The sequence below is a fragment of the Bubalus bubalis genome, chromosome 14 (assembly GCF_019923935.1).
Source record: "Bubalus bubalis isolate 160015118507 breed Murrah chromosome 14, NDDB_SH_1, whole genome shotgun sequence".
Classification (NCBI taxonomy): Eukaryota; Metazoa; Chordata; class Mammalia; order Artiodactyla; family Bovidae; genus Bubalus; species Bubalus bubalis.
In genome coordinates, this window is record NC_059170.1 from 17,919,238 (window position 1) to 17,938,734 (window position 19,497).

At 52.4% G+C, this 19,497-nt stretch overlaps 1 protein-coding gene across 5 annotated transcripts in view; it reads left to right on the forward strand.

Moving 5' to 3' along the window:
* Nucleotides 1-76: 76 nt before the first annotated feature.
* SLA2 (Src like adaptor 2) overlaps nucleotides 77-19,497 on the forward strand; it is a 29,543-nt gene continuing 10,122 nt past the window's right edge. Inside the window, exons 1-6 of one of the 5 annotated variants that reach the window (XR_006544399.2) lie at nucleotides 77-2,834; nucleotides 5,807-5,940; nucleotides 10,673-10,772; nucleotides 11,135-11,221; nucleotides 13,241-13,344; nucleotides 13,972-14,918. Coding sequence is in view for 4 of the 5 variants with exons in the window: in XM_025263524.3 (XP_025119309.2) it covers nucleotides 5,850-5,940; nucleotides 10,673-10,772; nucleotides 11,135-11,221; nucleotides 13,241-13,344 (382 nt within the window). In the remaining variant the exon portion in view is untranslated. The other 4 variants (XM_025263524.3, XM_044927685.2, XM_044927686.2 and 1 more) reach the window with 4 other exon arrangements.

Genomic DNA, 19,497 nt, shown 5'->3' on the forward strand with positions numbered 1-19,497 from the left:
CACATACCTGATGATTATCCACCCAGCGACACCATCCATTTAAAGTGAGGAAACCAAGTCCTGGGATTAATCATATGCCCGAGATCATCATGCCAGTAAGCTAGCCGGGACTGAACCCTGAGTCCACCTGACACACCTGTATCCCCCTCAGACGAAAAACCGTGAGAAGCTTGGTCCTTAGTTTGTGATGGAGGAGCAGGTGAGGTCTCGGGAGGGCGTTCAGCATCTCAGCTCTGCCCTTCGTGCACGGTTGCTGCGTCCCACCCTTCATGCGGTAACTGCAGCCACCTGCCAGGGCTCCGCTGACAGACCAGGCTGTGTTTCTCCAGCAAGGGCTCTTTGTACCCTGCCCCCCAAGAATAATTCCAGGGGGGTGGCCATCCTAGATCAGTTCTGAATGATCCAGGGGCTGTGGCTACCAGTATACCCAGGTCACAGTGTCTTTGGGAGGTACTTGTAAAATGACTCGACCCTGCGTCTCCTAGTAGAGGACAGGAAACCAGTGCCCGTAGGCAGATCAGGTGTCCGCGCTGAGTTCCAGACTAAACCATCCAGCACGGAGTTCCAGAGCTGCAGGTGGTCTGATGACCAGGGCTGCTCTGAGAACCCACCCAGCTCCAGCCGTCTTGGCTGCACAGCACGGATGGTTGCCTCTTCCCAGCTTGGCTTTGTGCCTGGGGTCAGGCCCCAGCTGACTACACCCAGCTGGTTCTTACCATACTCATCCTCTTCTCATTTGCATTTTCTTTCTTCCTATTCAATACTAAAAAAAAGAAGTTGGAGCGCCTGCTTTGTGAGAGGTAAGGAAGTGGCCAGGTAGACGCTACACACTATGACTATGTTAAGCTTTTCTGTGTGAATTTTCTCACGCAGTTCTTGTGGCAGCTCTGCGAAGTGGGCAGTGCATTTTACAAAGAACGGTTGAGGAAAGTTAAGTGATGTCGCCAGAGACACCTACTCGACAAGGTTCCTAGTTCTTCCAGAATCAATGCATTTTCATGTTTCATTAAGGCTTTTATTGAGCACCCACTACAGATTGAGCCCTTTCATCTTCTTGCGTGTCCCTCCTCTGATCCAGGAAGGTAGACCTATTCCAGTTTTATGGATGAGAAGACAGGCCCAGAGGTAACTAACTTAAAAATAGTCTAGAAACTAACAGAGCTGCACATCTAGGCTTTAGACTCTCTCATTTCCAGGTACCTCCCTGAGTGGAATGGGAGAGCATATGGTGGGAATGTTTTGAGACCAGAGATGTCATTCCCTACTTCGTTCCTTGCTCATGGACTGCTCCTTAAGGCCAGTGTGAAAGGCTGTTTGTCAGATGGAAAGATGGACATCACAGTGGTGTGGAGGCAAGAGCAGGTGGTTGGGGCTACGATCAGGTCCCTCCCAGCCACAGGCCACATCCTTGAGGGGCCGTCACCCACTGTAGCATGCTGGTTAGAACTTTCTTAAAGAGGAGGCACTTCCACTCTGGCCCTCCACTCTCCACATCACATGCCTCAGGAGTTAAATCTCAAGCCTTCCCCAGGAGAAAGGGAGACCATGAATCCAGGTACGGCAGGGCCCCGAATCAGGCTGCATTGTCTGTGAAATGACAGTTTTGCGTTCAAAACATCTGTCTCCAGGATTGCTAAGCCCCCTAAAGGGGAGATAATGAGTGGGTATGATTATTTAGATGCTAATGAGCTGAGGTTTTTATTTTAATTTATTTAAATGTTAATAACTGATTTAAGCACACCAATCAGAGACAATTTTATCAGAGATTCTTCATCCCAGCGGAGTGAGTCTCAAGGTTAGGGAATGCATCAAGGATCACCTGGAGGGCTTGTGAAGACAGGTTGCTGGCCCTCCACCATGGAGTTTCTGATTGGGTAGACCTAAGATGGGCCCTGAGAACCTCCTGAAATGAAGTCCCAGATGATACTGGGGCTACTGGCCTAGGGACCACACTTGAAGAACCACTGTCCAGGTCCACGCACAGTGTGGCTCCCAGATGGTCAACATGGTTTTATCCACTGGGAGTTGTTAGCAGTGCAGAATCTTGAGCCCCACCCAGACTCACAGAACCAGAATCTACTGTTTAACAAGATCCCCAGGGGCTTCCTAGACACAGTAAATTTGGGGACACCTGCCTTCTTGGCAATGCTTCCCATACTTGCCAGCCAGAGGAATCTCTTGGAGTGGTGAAGATTCAGAGTCTGGGGGCTGCTCCTCTGCTGACTTGGATTCAGAAGATGTGGGAGGGTCTCAGGGATCTGAGTCTAGCAAGCCCCCTCAGGTGATGGTGACGATCAGGAAAGCCTGGCTACCCATTGGGTCTGTGTTCCTCAGAGCAGACCCAAACCCCAGAGCCAGAAGAGAAGCCTCTCCCTCCGGGATCGTGACGTGGCAGCTGCTTCTCCCCCACAAACAGGAACTTGAGGAAGGTGGCTCCTTGATGGTCTGTGATGCCGTCAGAGGAAACGGGTGGTTGTGAGAACCACAGAGCCTGCAGATGTGAGCCAGGAGCCCCAAGAACCCTGCAGCAGAGCTCAGACATGTGGGTCCTGCCTCTCCGCCTGGCTGTACTTGACAGGGCCACCTAGTCAGAGGTCTCTGAGGAGCACGGGGGTCCTGTCCCATCCCTGGGGTACAAACCACTACCACGGGCAGATGCCGAGCTCCCCAAAGCTCCCTGAAGACTCAGGCCAAGAGGTTTCTGGGTGGCCTAGAACTAAGGACATTGGCAGACTTCTAGAAGACTTTACACCCCACTGAGATCTCCAACCTCTTCAGCTAAAGCATGTGTCTTAGCTGGTCCCCCACCCCAAGACTCTGATGACCGGAAACCAGTAAGTATGCTTGTTTTTGTTTTCTGATGGCTTTGGGACTGTGAGGAAGGATGGTCCCCTCAAGACTGGGAGTGGGCTATACGGTTGGGAAATAAGCTCAACGGGAAGGGCAGTTGGTTCTGCTGAGGCTGTGAGAAACGGCTTCTGAGGGTCCTCCTCTCCCCCTTTGCTGTTCCCTCCAGCTGCTTTTCATGCCCATTCTGGTCCCATCTCAGTTCCCAACTTGCTGTGTGACTTGGGGACCCTCTCTGAGTGATAGCCGTATGGTGTCAGTGGATACGAGGAGTCTAGATTATAACCTCTGAAGGCACATTCAGTTCTGGAGTCTACAGTTTCTCTCAAAAAGGTCTTCAGCTGATCTTTCTCAGCTAAACGGGAGGGCAGGGGTTCTCCCTTTAGCTCAATCCAAATCTGTGACTTACCTCCACCACTGAGAAATTATTTTCAGAAGCACAAACACACAGAAGACTCAGATTGTAGACCCAGGTCTGCACTAACCAGCTACCAACAGAGCGCGAGGTCACTTTCTCTGGGCCCTGGTCATTGTTTGGAATGGTATTCAAACCCTGGGATCTCTCAAAAGGTCAAGTGCGATGATCAAAACAATGTGGGCGGTGGGTATGCTGACCTCAGCTGTCTTTAACTCTTTCCTTCCGCCCATGCCTGGGCCCCTGCAAAGTGCCTAACATGAGTAAGTTGTTCAGATACTTACACAGTTATTATTAAATTCGTCTCTTTAAGTTTGGGCCAATACCACCTCCTCTTCCTAGGTCTACCCACCCCTGGTCTTCATTTTGCTCCCAGAAGTCTTCCTGACCTTGACCTGACCTGGTAAAGGGAGCTGGCAGAGTGCTGGGGGCTGGCAGCCTGAGTGCAAGGTTCTCCTGCCTCCTGTGGGCCCAGCCCCCACCTCTACCTGCAGCGGGAAGAAGCCTCTGGGTTTAGTGTGGTTGGTAACTGTGGTGACTTTGTCTTGCAAAGGAGAAGAAAGCAACCTTCACTGAGCACACTCTCCCTGCCAGGCTGCTCAGCTTCTCCTCACAGCCCGTGGTGTCAGTATTATTCCCAGATTCACACAGGAGACTCAGGGAAGTCGCGTGCTTTGCCTGAGGTCACACAGCTTGAGTTAGGTTGGTCTGAATTAAGCCCTCGTGCTAGCCAGGCATGATCTGTCCCAGGGGTTTTCTGGACCCATGTCTGTGCCTCATACCCACGGGAAGAAAAGGCTGGGACCAGCAGGACTGTTGAAAACCTGACCAAATGAAAAGCTGCCTTGACCTTGAGGGAAGCAGAGACCCCAGGAGGCAGCAGCACCAGCTCGGGCTGCCAAGGTTTCAGGATTTCCAAGTCTGAGCAGGAAGTGGCTGCCAGGAGCCATCCCCTAAGGGTGGGCCTGAGCTCCCCGAGGAGGGAGAGCAAACAGATCCTGTTTTCCTCGTGTTGATGGCATGAGATGGCAGATGGTTTCACAGATAGATGTTCTAACCTCTAAGGCAGGACCTTTACTCCTCAGACAGGATGGCTGGTGAGGCCACGGGAGCCCCTCCATGATCATGGCGAGCAGCTGTCCTCACCCAGGGGTAGGGAGATGTTCAAAGGCAGGATGGAGCCTGCCATGTCCCCACACTGGTGTAATCGTGTCCTGTCTGTAAGGAAAAGACTGCAACTGTCTCAAAGAATGAAACCACCTTCCTGCAGCGTCTTAATAATATGTTGTTTGAAAAAATCAGCATTACCATGGAAACCTGAGAATTTAAATTATTCTAAGGATAATGGGCAAGATCCCCTGGAGAAGGAAATGGCTATCCACCCCAGTGTTTTTGCCTGGAGAATCCCATGGACAAGGGAGCCTGGCAGGCTACAGCCCATGGGGTTGCAAGAGTTGGGCACAGCTTAGAGATTAAGCAATAACAAACAAGGATAAGACACCTTTCCAAAGAGCTTGTAATCACTCCATCCATTTAGGCAATGTTCATCAAGTGCCATCTGTGGGTGAAAATGCCGAGGAATTGGGCAAACAGAGGGGTCCTTCTTCATAGCATGCTACGGAATCGTGACTGGTTAAACAAGCACCCCAGTACATGAATAATTAAAAATTGGGAAGAGCACAACAGGCAGCCAAGAGGGACACCAGGGAAGGTCCCCAGAAACAGCCTCTGGTGAAGTGACATTCAGGGTGTGAGAAAGGAAAAGCAGGCGCCAGCCAGCCTCTTCACACGCGTTATCTCTCAGGCCCGTATGGCGGGTGTCGTTATCCCCTTTTTCAAACAAGGAAACGGAGGCCAAGAGAGGGAAATGGTTCGACAGCCAATCCTGTACAGACTTGCAAGTCACCACTGTGTCATATGGCCTCGCAGGCACCCTACTCTGCTCTGTGACACTGGTCACTGTGCTCGGTGTCACCTTAGCTCGCAAGACGCGCCAGCTCCCAAGTCCCCTCAGATCCCCCTTGCCCACCCAGCCATGGGTCCCGGTGTGCCTGGGATGAATGAACTCTGTCCTGTCATTGGCCCTTGCCCCCCAGGTGACACAATGTGATCCCAGGTCAGGCAGTGGTTCTGAGGAACCATGGCAATGAGCAGCTAGGGCTGGGGGATTCAGAGAAAACTTCCTGGGGAGGGTGGGATACAGACAGGCCGGAAATGGGAAAAGGGTCTTCCGGCCAGTGGGAGGGGATTTCACACAGGGAAAGGCCCAGAAACATTGAATGGAGCATGGCTGCAGCGTAGAAAAGATGGGATGAAAAGAAAACAAGGTCCGGTTTGCAGAAAGCCTTCAGAGGTTGGTGGGGAGGGGCTGGAGCCTGGTCCTGATGGGAGGGATCTCGTTCCCTTGTGTCGGCCAGGAGGTCAGCAGGGCTGAGCTGGGGCAGGGCGGGGTGGAGGAGGGGTGGGCAGGAGCGGGAGGAGGCGGGGGTCTGGGCACCAGGCTCGGGGAGCCGTGGCACATCCCCATCACAGCATCTCTTTCAGATTTCTCTTGGCGATGTGCTCCTGAATGTTCTTCTGAAGAACGATGGGAAGTCAGCCCAGCAGGGGGAAAGCCCTTCCAAGTCCAAGCTTCAGCCCCTGTGTGCAAGGCCAGAATCCTGAGCCCATGCAAGCAGGTAGGCCGTGCGCCCTGGGGCAGCCAGGGCCTTCCTGACCAGCCACTCCGACACAGCTTTAAGTATAAACACAGCTTCGAGCGTTCACCTCCCCATGAACCCCACAGCCAGGGTCCTTGCTCTCGCGGAGGGTACATATTAGTGGTCAGAACATTAACCCAGATAAACTAGAATATGTGAGAGAGTGACAGGAGCGAACCGGAGGGTGTGATGGGCCCCAGGCGTCTCCCAAGGCTTCCCTCCTCCCAACTCAGCTTATCCAGAGACTGAGCGGCAGCTCTCAGACCAGCCCACTTCCGCTGCTCTCCAAAGCTGCACCATCCATTACCACAGCCACTAACCTTATGTTGCTATTTCAGTTTAGACTGAAATTAATGAAAATCAAAGATTCAGCTCCTCAGTCACACCAGCCTTATTTATTTTAAGTGCTCACCAGCCATATGTAGCTAGTAGCTACCTTATTGGACAACACAATTATACAACATTTCCATCAGCACAGAAAGTTCTGCTGGATGGTGATGCTGTTATCCTGAGAGGTGCTATGAAATACTTGAAGCAAAATAGAGCTATGATGCCTGGAAAAATGAGTTCATACAAGGCATAGGCTAGACCTATCATTGTGGTTTTCTAAGGCAGTCCTGACTAAAAATGTCTGTTTTTATGATGATTCAGTTCAGTTCAGTCGCTTAGTCGTGTCGGACTCTGCAACCCCATGGACTGCAGCATGCCAGGCTTCCCTGTCCATCACCAGCTCCCAGAGCTTGCTCAAACTCATGTCCATCGAGTCGGTGATGCCATCCAACCATCCCATCCTCTGTCGTCCCCTTCTCTTCCCGCCTTAAGACTTTCCTGGCATCAGGGTCTTTTCCAATGAGTCAGATGATTAGGTCATCAAAATATCCTGCAGTATCTAATACTTTGATGTTAGAACTATAGCCCCAGTTTTTTCTTGTTCCCTAAAACAGCCCACAAATCCTTTCTAACATCACTTTCTGATTTGGGGTTTTGATAATGCATTTGTCAGCAGCCCCCAGAGAGAGAGAGAACTAGTAGAGTATGTGTGTGCACACGTGTGTAAGAGAGAATTTAAGAAATTGGCCCACGCAGTTGTGGAGTGGCCAGTCTGAAGTCTGCAAGGCAGCTCAGCAAGCTGGAGACCAGGGAGGAGCTGATGCTGCTGAATTCCAGAGTGGAGCCTGGAGACAGGATTCTCTCTTCTTCGAAGGACATCAGCCTTTTTCTCTCAGTCTTCAACTGACTGGAGAAGATCCACTCATATTGTGGAGGGTAATTCAAACCCTACCGATTTAAATCATTGGAAAAGACCCTGATGCTGGGAAAGATTGAAGGCAAAGGGAGAACGGGGTGGTAGAGGATGAGATGGTTAGATAGCATCCCTGACTCGATGGACATGAAGCTGAGCAAACTCCAGGGAGGACAAGGAGGCCCGGCCTGCCGCAGTCCTCCGTGTCGCCAAGAGTTGGACACAAGTTCTGAACAACAACTGACTTAAATGTTAATCTCCTCTAAAAAAACAGCAGCATGGCAGCCTCTAGACTAGTATTTGACCCAATATCTGAGTACTGTGGGCTAGCCACTCTGACACAAAAGTAACCATCACAGATAACAAGATTACTGTAAACCATCAGCACTTTAGGAGGAAGGACACAGCCACACAGTTAAACAGAAGTGGGAGAGTGCAGAGCCACAGTCTGGATGTCTGTGTTTGGCAGGTGTTGCCCCCAATCTGAAAAGTCCTCTACATTGGCGGGGGCGTCCTTTCCACTTCTCTGCCCCCATCCCCAATATCCTCCTTTCTTTTTTTTTTTTATTATTTGTTTTCTTTCTGGCCACACTGCACAGTCTACAGGATCTTAGTTCCCCAACCACAGATCAAACCCATGCCCCCTGCAGTAGAAGTCAGTAGTCCTAACCACTGGACCCCCAGGGAAGGCCCAGTATCCTCCCTTCTTTAATACCAGCCTCCCCCAGATCCCAGATCCAGGTGTTATCGACACCTGGATCCTGCAGACACCTGGTGGGCAGGCAGCTGCCTCCTCTTTGCCACTCACTGTGCACCCAGAGTCTGGGGCCCTGCAGGAAGAGATCTGGAAACCACACAGACCTCCACCTTATTTCCTCTGAATCAAGCCACAGGCAGTGCCCTCAAGGTAGCTCTGACTCACGGCGAGGCAGCTGAGAGGGGTGTCCCCCAGCAGGTGTCCTGGGGCCCTCCCTGCCTGTGGGAACAGAGGGGAACTGGGTACCCCCCTCTCCCAGGGTCTCCAGGGGAAGGACTGGCCACAGCTGTGAACAAGGCAGGCATAACCCCTGAGACAGGAGCTAAAGCAACCATCAATTACAATTGTGTTAGATTTTGGTGACAGTTTTAAGGGTCTCTGATTCAGAGTGTGGGCTGAGGGGCTCGTCACGGAGGGGACATTTCATTTAGTCCAAGGAGTGAAGAATGAAGATGACTCAGCCACTGGAGGGAGTCCGTCAGGAGGCAGCATGTGCAACTCAGTGGCTCCTGAGGATGCAAAGCCAGGGCTTCCAGAAGGGAGAGGGGCCCTTCTGGCCACCTGCTTCCATTCTTGTCACAGGACACCCTCCCCAGACTTACTCGCACCGTGTGTTCGAGCATCAGGCATTCCCCTGCCCCGTGGGATGGCCAGGCCCCAGGGTCTGAGGACTCTAGTCTGGGGTCAACAAGGGGATCTCCATGTGGGTCTGGGAGAACATGCAGGAACCGGTCCATTTCCAGAATCTCAGTCTCACTCTGTCCATGTCCTGGAGGCCCTCAGCCCCCATAAAGAGTCCAGCTCTGTGTCTGCCCCGCCCCATCCCCTGGGTCCTTGTCTGTCCTCTTCTGTCCCTCCCTCACTTCCTGGGGCCCCAGCTCTGTCTAGAGGGCCTCACAGAGGCCTCTCAGGCCCTGAGGAGCATCTGTGGGTTACATAAACCTTTCTTTCTGGCCCTGACTGCTTCCCATAGCTTGATGCAGAGGCCCCTACTGAGATGGGATGAGGAGGAAGGGGAGGGGGCCACTGGGGTGTGGGTGAAGGGTGCTCAGTAGGATGGGATTTTTCAGTAAAAGTGGGCCTGGACAGGCATCAGGAGGTCTAGTTAGACGGAACAGGCTGGTGCCCAGTGGGGTGAGGGTATGAGCATCCTGTGCTAAAGGTAGCCGCTTGCCTCCTGCTCTCCAACCTCAAGATTAGGCCTCAAGGCCCCTGTGTTCTCAGGACCAGTCCTGGTGGCGTGGCGTGGGGTAGGGGTGAGGGTGGCTTGGCATCCTCTGTCTCTGTGACTCCCTCTTTGAACGTCAGCCTCCCAGGAAGTCTGGGCCTTTCAGAGATGTGCTGTGCAGGCCAGTCCACCCTCCCTGGGCCCAGGAGCAGCGCCCCACGGGTGGAGAAGGACTCCTGGCAGAGTGCCCTGCGGAGCCTCAGTTGCTTTGCTGTGTCATGGGGCTGAACAGAGACGATGCATACAGCAGGTGCTCAGCAAGATATGGCAGGTGTGTGACTAGGACACTTGACAGAGCCATGCGCTCCTGCTGGGCACCTGCTCTGGGCCAGGCCTGTCACAGTGGGCCTGGGGCTGCACTTCTGAGGGGGCAGCGCAGACTTGCCCCTGTTGCTCAGGACAAAAGTCACGAGAGAACCACTCTGCCCATGTGCAGGCACTCCAGAGTTACAGCACCCGTCCAGATGGGTGATCTCCTGGGCCCCTCCAGGAGCCCTCACCCCCCATATCCCCCTCCCAGCCCCTCAAAGCTGGTCCATCTGGTAACCACCTCATCAGTGCCTTTCAGAAGCTGAGCTCAGAAATCTAGGCTAATACCTGCTTAGAACTGTCAGTTAGCTATCAAAATCTCCTGTGATGATCTGTGTAAAAATGGGGTTGTAGGGACTTCCCTCAGAGAAGGCAATGGCACCCCACTCCAGTACTCTTGCCTGAAAAATCCCATGGACGGAGGAGCCTGGTAGGCTGCAGTTCATGAGGTCGCTAAGAGTTGGACATGACTGAGCGACTTCACTTTGACTTTTCACTTTCATGCATTGGAGAAGGAAATGGCAACCCACTCCAGTATTCTTGCCTGGAGAATCCCAGGGATGGCGGGGCCTGGTGGGCTGCCGTCTATGGGGTCGCACAGAGTTGGACACTACTGAAGCGACTTAGCAGCAGCAGGGACTTCCCTGGTGGTCCAGTGGTTAAGAATCTGCCTGCCAGTGAGGGGGACACGGGTTCTATCCCAGGTCTGGGAACTAAGATCCCACTTCTACAGGGCAACTAAGCTTATGCGCCTCGACCGCTGAGCCCACGCACTCTGGAGCCCATACTCCACCCACCGCAGCAAGAAGCCCAATCACTGCAACTAGCTAGAGAGTAGCCCCTACTCACTGCAACTCAAGAAAGCCTGTGCACAGCAACAAAGGGCCCATGCGCTGCGACAAAGACCCTGCACAGTCAAAAAAAAAAAAAAAGGGATTGTAGTCAGGAGCCCCACTCCCTTTGCCACACCAGCCCTCTCCCTGAGGGGCCCAGGAGATGTCTGGGTGCCCTGGGGCTCTACACAGCCCTGTGGAAAAGCATCAGATCCCGGCACCCTCTGGGAGCCCAGCAGACATGCCGCCCCGGGTGCCTGTGGGAGGACTTATGGAAGAACCCAGCCTCCACTGGAACTCACATCTGGCCCGAGGGTGACCACCTCTGTCCCTCCCTCCAGAGAGGAGCCGGGCCAAGGCCGTGGCCCTGGGCAGTTTCCCAGTGGGCGAGCAGGCAGAGCTGTCGCTGAGACTGGGCGAGCCGTTGACCATCATCTCGGAGTAAGTCCTTCCGAGGGCGGTGGGTTGGATGCTCTGTCCCTTCCGCCAATCCCCGAAGATGCACTCAGGGGTGGAGGGGCCTCTTCCAGGAGAAAAGAGCGTGGCCTTTGGTGCTGAGCTGACACAGGCGGAGTGTCTACAGCCTGACACTCCTGCAGGGAGAAGCAGTGGGGAGGGGCCCTGAATCAGACCACCTGCTGCCCAGGAGGTACCTGGACCGGCTGGTGCAAGGAAGCCTGGGACACTCAGGTGGGACAGGTGGCCACAGGACCCAGCCTGGAGGGTCCCCATGAGTCCCCCAGGAGCACTTCCCAGGGCTTGGCCCTTCTGAGAAGGGGGCCCCCTTGTCCTTCTGTCTCCAGGGATGGAGACTGGTGGACGGTGCTGTCGGATGTCTCAGGCAGAGAGTACAGCATACCCAGCATCCACGTGGCCAGAATCGCCCATGGGTGAGTCCCCACCCCAGGCCCTGCCTCAGGGGCTTCCTGCTGTCTCCTCCCACAAACCCAGTCTTATCTGAGCAGAGCTGGCGTCAGAGGCCAATCAGGCCAGGACCCTGTCCTTCAGAGGAGCTGACGACTGACTCTCTCAGGCCAGCTTGTGAGGCTTCAGAGCCCAGGGGAGGGGGCTCACGGAGGCCTCACAGAGATGTGGCGCCTGGTCCTTAGAGGGTGGCCAAGAATTTGGTGAGGAGGGCACGGAAACCCACTCCAGTATTCTTGCCTGGAGGATCCCATGGACAGAAGAGCCTGGCGGGCTGCAGTCCATGGGGCCACAAAGAGTCGGACACGACTGAAGCGACTAACACACACGCACACACAAGAATCTGGTGGTGGAGAATGCTGAGCATCAGTGTTCCCAGGGAGCCTCCTTGGGTGGCCTTTCCAAAAGGCATTTACTTGGGAGGGCTGGACTTGGGCACACATGGTCTCTTACGAAGTGTGAGCCATCTCTCGCCAAGAGTAAGGGACAGACTGACTCCTGAGCAAATTCTGTGTCGAGAGAGAAAGGCAGTGAATAACCTGGAGCCAGGAATGCGTCACTGAGTGCGCTGTGACAGCCGCTATTCAATTCTGAGGCAAACTCAGAACTCAGGGGCGGCCTCACTTTCAGAAGCTCACGGGATGCCTGGCTCTGATCCTGAGACATGAAAACCCCTCATAGAATCAGTTCACACAGAGGCAGGGTGAAACCCACGTGGCCTACGTGTCTCTCTGTGGCCTGGGCCTGCTGGGCAGAGTTTTATGTCCATAGCTGACACTGAAGTTTAAACCGAGGAGACACTGACTACTTCTGAGAGTCAGTCCCCTTTCTGGCCACGACTTCATTTGCAGCCTCTTTATGAAGGGATGTGTTTTATTTGCTATAAAATTAGGGTAAGTTTGCTGCTGGCACCAAGAAAATCACAGCTTCTTATTTACTTGGGATCAACTCAACCCTGACTCTGGCTTAGACTGTGGAATTTCACAGAATGACAGCCGTTCCCATCAAATTGGCTGCTTGAGGCTTTGCTTGGGCCCCCCTGCCTGATGCTGGGAAAGATTGAAGGCAAAAAGAGAAGGGGGCAGCAGAGGATGAGATGGTTAGATAGCATCACCAACTCAATGGACATGAATTTGAGCAAACTCTGGAGATAGTAGAGGACAGAGGACTCTGGTGGGTTACAGTCCATGGGGTAACAAAGAGTTGGACACGACTTAGCCCCTGAACAACAGCAACAACCCAGGAATGACTATGGGGACAGTGTGAAGCAGATGGACTAGTATGCCAAAAAATTCCTGCAAAACTTCCTTGAACTTTCCATGGCAATGAGGTCCCTCGTGGACATATATGGGTGAGGGATTAAATGAAGAGAGGAAAGAAGATGTGGGCCCAGAATTATCAAGAATCCCAGCACTGGAAGCACATATGAAGATCTGTGGGCTATGTAATTTTTTTCCTCAAAATTTTAAGACTGTCTTGAACATTATAGTTCAAAACTTTCGACCCACAAATAATCTCCAATGGAAGTGAGATTTCAGTGATAATGAGTAAATGTTCACCTGCACACCATTTGACTACATAGTTAAACTTTAAACTTCAAATAAAATATTCACTAAACTTAAAAAAAAAAAAGAGAACAATTCTTAGAGAGGTGAAGGCTTAGAAAAGTGAGTGAATGGCGTAGGGGCGCTGGGGGAACTGGGTGGGTGACAGGAGAGGATCTGGGATCACCTAACCTGCCCCCAGACCCTGGCCATTTGGGAATGAGGTCTCCAGTAAGAGAAGACTGGGGCTGACCCGGTGAGATTGTCCTCTGAGGGCCCTGGAGCCAGGACCAGGACACAGCGGCGGGGCCTGAGAGACCCCGAGGCCAACTCTCCATGGGACAGTTGGAATTGGAGGTCCACAGAGGCAGGAGAGGCTCCAGTAGGGTCTTGGCCCACCCACCCCCAGGCTGAGCCCTGACCGTCTCTCCCCACCCCCAGGTGGCTGTATGAGGGCCTGAGCCGGGAGAAAGCTGAGGAACTGCTGCTGCTGCCTGGGAACCACGGAGGGGCCTTCCTCATCCGGGAGAGCCAGACCAGGAGAGGTGAGTAAGCTCAGTGCCACCCTGGGCCCGTCCCTGTTGTGCCAAGAGCCAGGTGTGATGTGACTCGGGGGTAGCTGTAGGAGCCCAGATGTGGAGGGCTGGAGACTGGCCTAGGAGTTGGGCACCCTGACTAACTGACCACAGGCTGCGGCCATGAGAACCCATCAACAACGGGGAAAGGGGACTCCCCTGGTGGCTCCAAATGCAGGGGGCCCGGGGTTTGACCCCTGGTTGGGGAACTAGTTTCCACATGCCACAACTAAAGATCCCATGTGCTGCATCTAGGACCCGGTGCAGCCACATAAATAAATGAAAATATTAAAACAAAAAAAAAAAAAAACGAGACAATGACCTGCATTTGCAAAAATGGGTGTGAATTGCCCACAGAAGGGATCCAGGCTCAGCCAATGCTTTGGCAACCAGGACTTACCATATAGTCATAGGAGAGTGCAGTCATTCCCTGCCTTGACCAGCAATGATTTCTCCTCCCCAAGACACAATAGGATCCTGATCTCTTGGCAAAATGTTGACAAGTTGACAAAGTCTCTGTGCTTTGGGTCATTAGCCAGTTGGAGTCAGAGAACTCACCAGGAGTCACCTCATGACCCTCCTCTCTTTGCTGTACAGATGGGGGAACAGAAGCCCACAGAGGGATGGAGACCTGTCACACTGCACATCCAAGTGGGGCCTCTCCCACCCCAGGTTCAGGGCCTTTGCAAACAAAACACAAAGTGAAGTCTGTCTCTGATGCCCTTGCTTACTCTCTGAACTGCAGCCGGGCGTCCCTTACAGCAGGGACAGAGAGGAACAGTGTTCACGTTTATGTTAGGCCCTTTAATTGCCTTCACACAACCCTGTTGCAGGGGCAGGGGTTGTACTTCCAATGTTCCCATTTTACAGATGAGGAAACTGAGACTTTTAGAGAAGAGAAACGATTTGCCTAGGGAGACACAGATACTAAGTGCAGAGCTGGCATTCAAACCCAGCTGAGGTTCATCTTACTTCAGACCCCCAAGAGAGGCCCACCTATCATGATAATGGTGATTCATTGCAACCTCAGGGATGGACTGGGGAGAGGCTCTGTAGGATGGGCTTTCTGTGCTTCCCCTGAACTCAACTAACTTTGATGCATTGTCAGGGGCGTACTCAGTTCTCTACTCAAGTCTCCCTCCTGGGGCTCCTTCCAGCACATCTTTGCCTCTCCTTTCCTTTCTTCGGGAGCCCCCTCCCCACTCCACCTCTCCCCAGCCCCTTCTGCTGTTTTCCAGAAAGTACCAGCATCACCCCCTCACACACACCAGTAGGTTGACCAGGGTCGGGGGCTGGCTCAAGTGAGGTAGCTACAAACAGGAAACCATAGCGGTGCTGCTGGGGGCAGGGGTGCTGCAGACCAGGCCCCAGTGAGCTTGAGAAGCCACAGGAAGTGCTCCAGTGCTCAGCTGCCCCACCCCCGCTCCTTCTCTGGCCTGGTTGAACCCCAAGAGCATAGTGACCGGAACTTACTGCCACTCTGCCCCCTTTCTAAGAAGGTATATATACAGGAGGAACCAGTGGAGAAATAAAGGAGAAAGCAGGTAAGAATCCATAGAGTCTTTTTTTTTTCCTTCCGGTTTTATTGAGACATAACTGATATCCAGCACTGTGTAAGTTTAAGGTGTAAAGGATCCATAAGATCTCTAAGGATCCACAAAACTGTTGGGATTAAGGTTAGATTTGACTCTAAGTTTTCCCACAGCAACGCCAGAAGGGATTAGTACAGAAGGCAGCTCTCATCAAAAAAGAAAGAAAATTGCCAATTCTACAGGAAAGGCAGCAGTTTCCCAATACTAATTTTTGATCTCTCATCTGTGGCTTCCTTTTGGAGAAGGCGTGTCAGAAAATGGGTCACGACCCATTTGTGGGTCAAGAAATCAGGTTAATTCGGTGGTTATAGACCAGTGGGTCTCAAACCTGGGTGGCCATCAGAATCACCTGGAGGGTTTATTAGACCAAAGACCTGGTCCAGGCAGTTCTGATTTGTTAAGTCTGAGGCCTGAGAGTTTGCCTGTCCAACAAGTTCACAGTTGATGATTGCTGCTGCTAGTCTGGGGACCACACTTTAAGATCTAGACCTTAATGGGCTTCCCAGGTGGCTCAGTGGTAAAGAACCTGCCTGTAAATGCAGGAGGTGCAAGAGACGTAGGTTCAATCTCTGGATCAGGAAGATCCCCTGGAGTAGGAAACAGTAACCCACTCCAGTATTCTTGCCTAGAAAATCCCATGGACAGAGGAGCCTGGTGGACTACAGTCCAGGGGATCACACAGTCAGACAGGACTGATCTAGACCTTGGCTATGTATTGGAATCATCTGGGGGAGATTTATAAATTACTGATGCCTGCCCTCCACCCCCAGAGTTACTGATTTAATTGGTCAGGGGTGTGGCCTGGGCCCTGGAAGCTATAAAAGCCCCCCACCCCCCAACCCTGGGTGATTCTGATGTGCAGCCAAGGTTGAGACCCATTAAGCTGGTGAATCTGGACTGGTGAGTGTTTAAAGTGAAATACAGCTGAAACATTAAGGTGCTTCACTGGGGTTGGGGAAAATACTACTTCATCAAACTTTTGTTTTCAATCATTTTAACGGTGTCCTGGGTCACAATGTAAAATTTCGTACTGTGGTTTGTGGTCAAAAAAAAAGTTTGACACTAAAGCTGTAGGGGCCCAAGTGACGCCATAGGACGGTGGTTCTGAGACTCGAGTGTACAGGAATCGTCAGGGAAACATCTTGCCAGTGTGTTCCTGGGCCCCACCACAGACCTGCCAAATAAGACTGTGGGGCACAGAGGTCAGAAATCTGCTTCCGTCACAAGCTCTCCGGCCGGTTCTCCTGTTCTTTTAAGTTTGGAAACACAGTTCCAGTCTAGGGAACCCAAAATCAAGTAATGAGAGACAGTGTTTTTCATGTTTGCATAATGCATCTTGTCATCTATAATGGTAATTAACTGTCGACTGAGTGGGTGAGACCAGGATCAGCTTTTCTTTGGCCCAAGGTGCGGACGTACCTCTGGGAGGGAAATTCTACAGGAGCTTCGAGTCTGTGGATGGACCAAGGAGGAAGTCCTGGGGCACTGCGCTCCCAAGAACACAATTCGGGGCCTGGAGTCAGGAGGGGAAGAGGCCCCTACATCTTCCTGAGAGTCCCTCTGGCGTACCTTGTGTTTTAGGGAGCCACGGCAGGGTCCGAGTCAGGCTGAAAATCTTGGTCTGTGAAGGGGCTCGAAGGGCTTCTGGAGGTCCCAGGACTGTGCCAGAGGTCAGCGCCAGGACCAGGCCCCACGAGCACCACCCTCTTACCTTCCTACTGTCCTCCTGTGTGTTGATACTCTGTTGAGCATAAGAGATTGATGAGCCGTACACACTTCCCCCCTGAGGGGCTCACCTCTGTGCGTTCTGTCAGCTGAGAAATGCTTAAAAGCATTTTCTCCGAGTCAGGCCTGCTAAATTGTGGTTCCTGCCCTCAGGCTCCAGACAGTTGAGGGGCCAAGGTGCAGCATCCTCCAGAGTCTTAGCTTCTCAGAAGTCTCAGTGGAAGTTCAGAGCTTTTAGTCTAATCCCTCACACTACTGTGGACCCCTCCCCTCTTCCTGGCATCATTGTCAGAACACCTGGGAGAACATGTGCCTGACCTCACAGGTCACTGCAGGCCAGCCTGTGACTTTGGCTAAGCCTGCCTGAGCTTCCAGCAACCCCAGTACCTTGCCTTTTCCCCCGTGGGTCTCCCAATGGCCCTGCACCAGCCGCATCTCCCACAGCCTGCCTTCCAACCCACTGCCTACCAAAATGCTCCATGAACAAACACTGCTTGTTCTTTCCATGCTGCATCCTTGCACACAAGCCTCCCTCGGCCTGGAGAGCCCCCTCCTCCGTTCTTCCTCTTGGCCACCGCCTACTCATCCTTCACAACCCACTGCAGTGTCGCGTCCCCGGGTTGTTTGCCACCTTTTGCTCTCAATTCCCATAGCCACCTGAAAAGACCTCTTCTGTAGCCGCAATACATTTATTTCTTAAAACAAAGTCAGGTGTGTGGTCTAAGAGCAGGGGAACTAAACATAAGGATGAGGACCATAAAGGAAAAATTCTGTCTGAGGCCTGTGCCAGTGAGACATCCCTGGCACATGCCCCACAGAACATGCCCCAGAGAACAAAGTTCTGATTACCTGTGTCCGGGGCTCACGCAGTGCCAGCTCCTGCTCAACAGATATTTACTGGATAAATGGATGAGTGAATGAGTGCATACATGTATGTTGAGAGGAGGAGAGAGGGTGAAGAACCGGGGTAGGGTAGACTGCCCCCTCACACCATCTGTGCTCAGCAGTTGGAGTACAAATGGTGGCAAGGACTCCTCGAGTCTGCTTTTAATCATGCCTGTGTCCAGTGTTCATCAGCAAATACTGCATGGTGACTCAGTGCCAGCCGCTGTTGCACGTGGTGGGGATTCAACAACAGAAAAAGCAAGATACCTGCCCACAGGTTAGTTGGCAGCGTGGAGAGTGAACCAATAGTCATTATGCGTCTGATCATGGCAAGTGCCCTGGAGGAGGAAATGGCAACCCACTCCAGTGTTCTTGCTTGGAAAATTCCATGGACAAAGGAGCCTGGCGGGCTGCAGTCCATGGGTTTGCAGAGTCAGACGCGTCTGAGCACACACAGCAGCCCGGCAAGTGCCAAAGAGAAACAATAAAGCAGTAGTTAGGAGGAACCAAGTAAACAGGCGCATCCTCTGCGGGAGGCAGGTGTGCGCAGGGAGCAGATTCAAGGTCACCCAAAGTCAGGTCACACAAGGTGTTGCCAGGGTGAGGGCTTCCAATTTATTTTAAATGTGACAGGGTTCTAAGCAGGGGAGTGACATGATCTGATCCCTATACTGTGCAAAGAGAGGCTCTGGCAGGGAATGAGGCGAAAGTGGGAAGCCACAGTAAGAAGTGGTTGGTTTCCAGATTTGTTCTGAACGTAGCCAGTACATTCAGGTTTTTCTGTAGGGCTGGAAGGGAGATTAAGAGAGAATGGAAGCTCTGAGGGATGATGCTGGGGTTCAGTTCAGTTCAGTCACTCAGTCGTGTCCAACTCTTTGCGACTCCATGAATTGCAGCACGCCAGGCCTCCCTGTCCATCACCAACTCCCGGAGTTCACTCAAACTCATGTCCATCGAGTCGGTGATGCCATCTAGCCATCTCATCCTCTGTCATCCCCTTCTCCTCCTGCCCCCAATCCCTCCCAGCATTAGAGTCTTTTCCAATGAGTCAACTCTTCGCATGAAGTGGCCAAAGTACTGGAGTTTCAGCTTTAGCATCATTCCTTCCAAAGAACACCCAGGGCTGATCTCCTTTAGGATGGACTGGTTGGATCTCCTTGCAGTCCAAGGGACTCTCAAGAGTCTTCTCCAACACCACAGTTCTGGGGTTAGGAGCTTAGTAATGGGTGAATTGTGTTGCTGTTTTCTGAGATGGGAAAATGGTGGGCAAATAAATTAGAACCATCCCTCGTGAGACTCACCGTTGGTTATATGATGGGTGGGGTAGTGTTGAGGGAGAGCTGGGGCTTCTCCCAGGCAGAGAACAAGCTCTGGAGAGTTGTCTGAGTAGGAACTGAGTTGTAAAAGGAAGACTGGTGTTGACTCAGGTGGAAGAGTGTTCCATATAAAGGGAACAATGTGAGCAAAGAGGCAGAGAACGGATCAGGAGTATTGGATGCTTGCTGTATGCCAGACCGTGCTGAATGTTTTATCTACTTTACCATCTGAATCTTTGTGGCAATCTCCTGAGACAGGGACAATTATGACCCCCTTTATAGATGAAGAAACAAAATCTGAGAGGTCAAATAATGTTTTAGAGACACAAGTAGGGTTATAGTATGCAGGGGTGTTATAGGGTGTGACTCTATGGGATATGAACCCAGAAAGTCCAAGTTTAAAAAATGTCCTAAAGCTGAGAGACAGCAGTAGATATTTGGGACTGGCTGCAGCGTGCAGTGAGACGGGACAGCAAGGTACCAGGCACACGGACCAGTCGCAGATGCCTTGGTAGGAGGCCTGTCCCCACATGCGGTTGACAGAGCGTATTATCTCTGAGTCTACCCGTCAGGTTCTCAGTGTGGCTGTCAGGACCCTTCCTGGT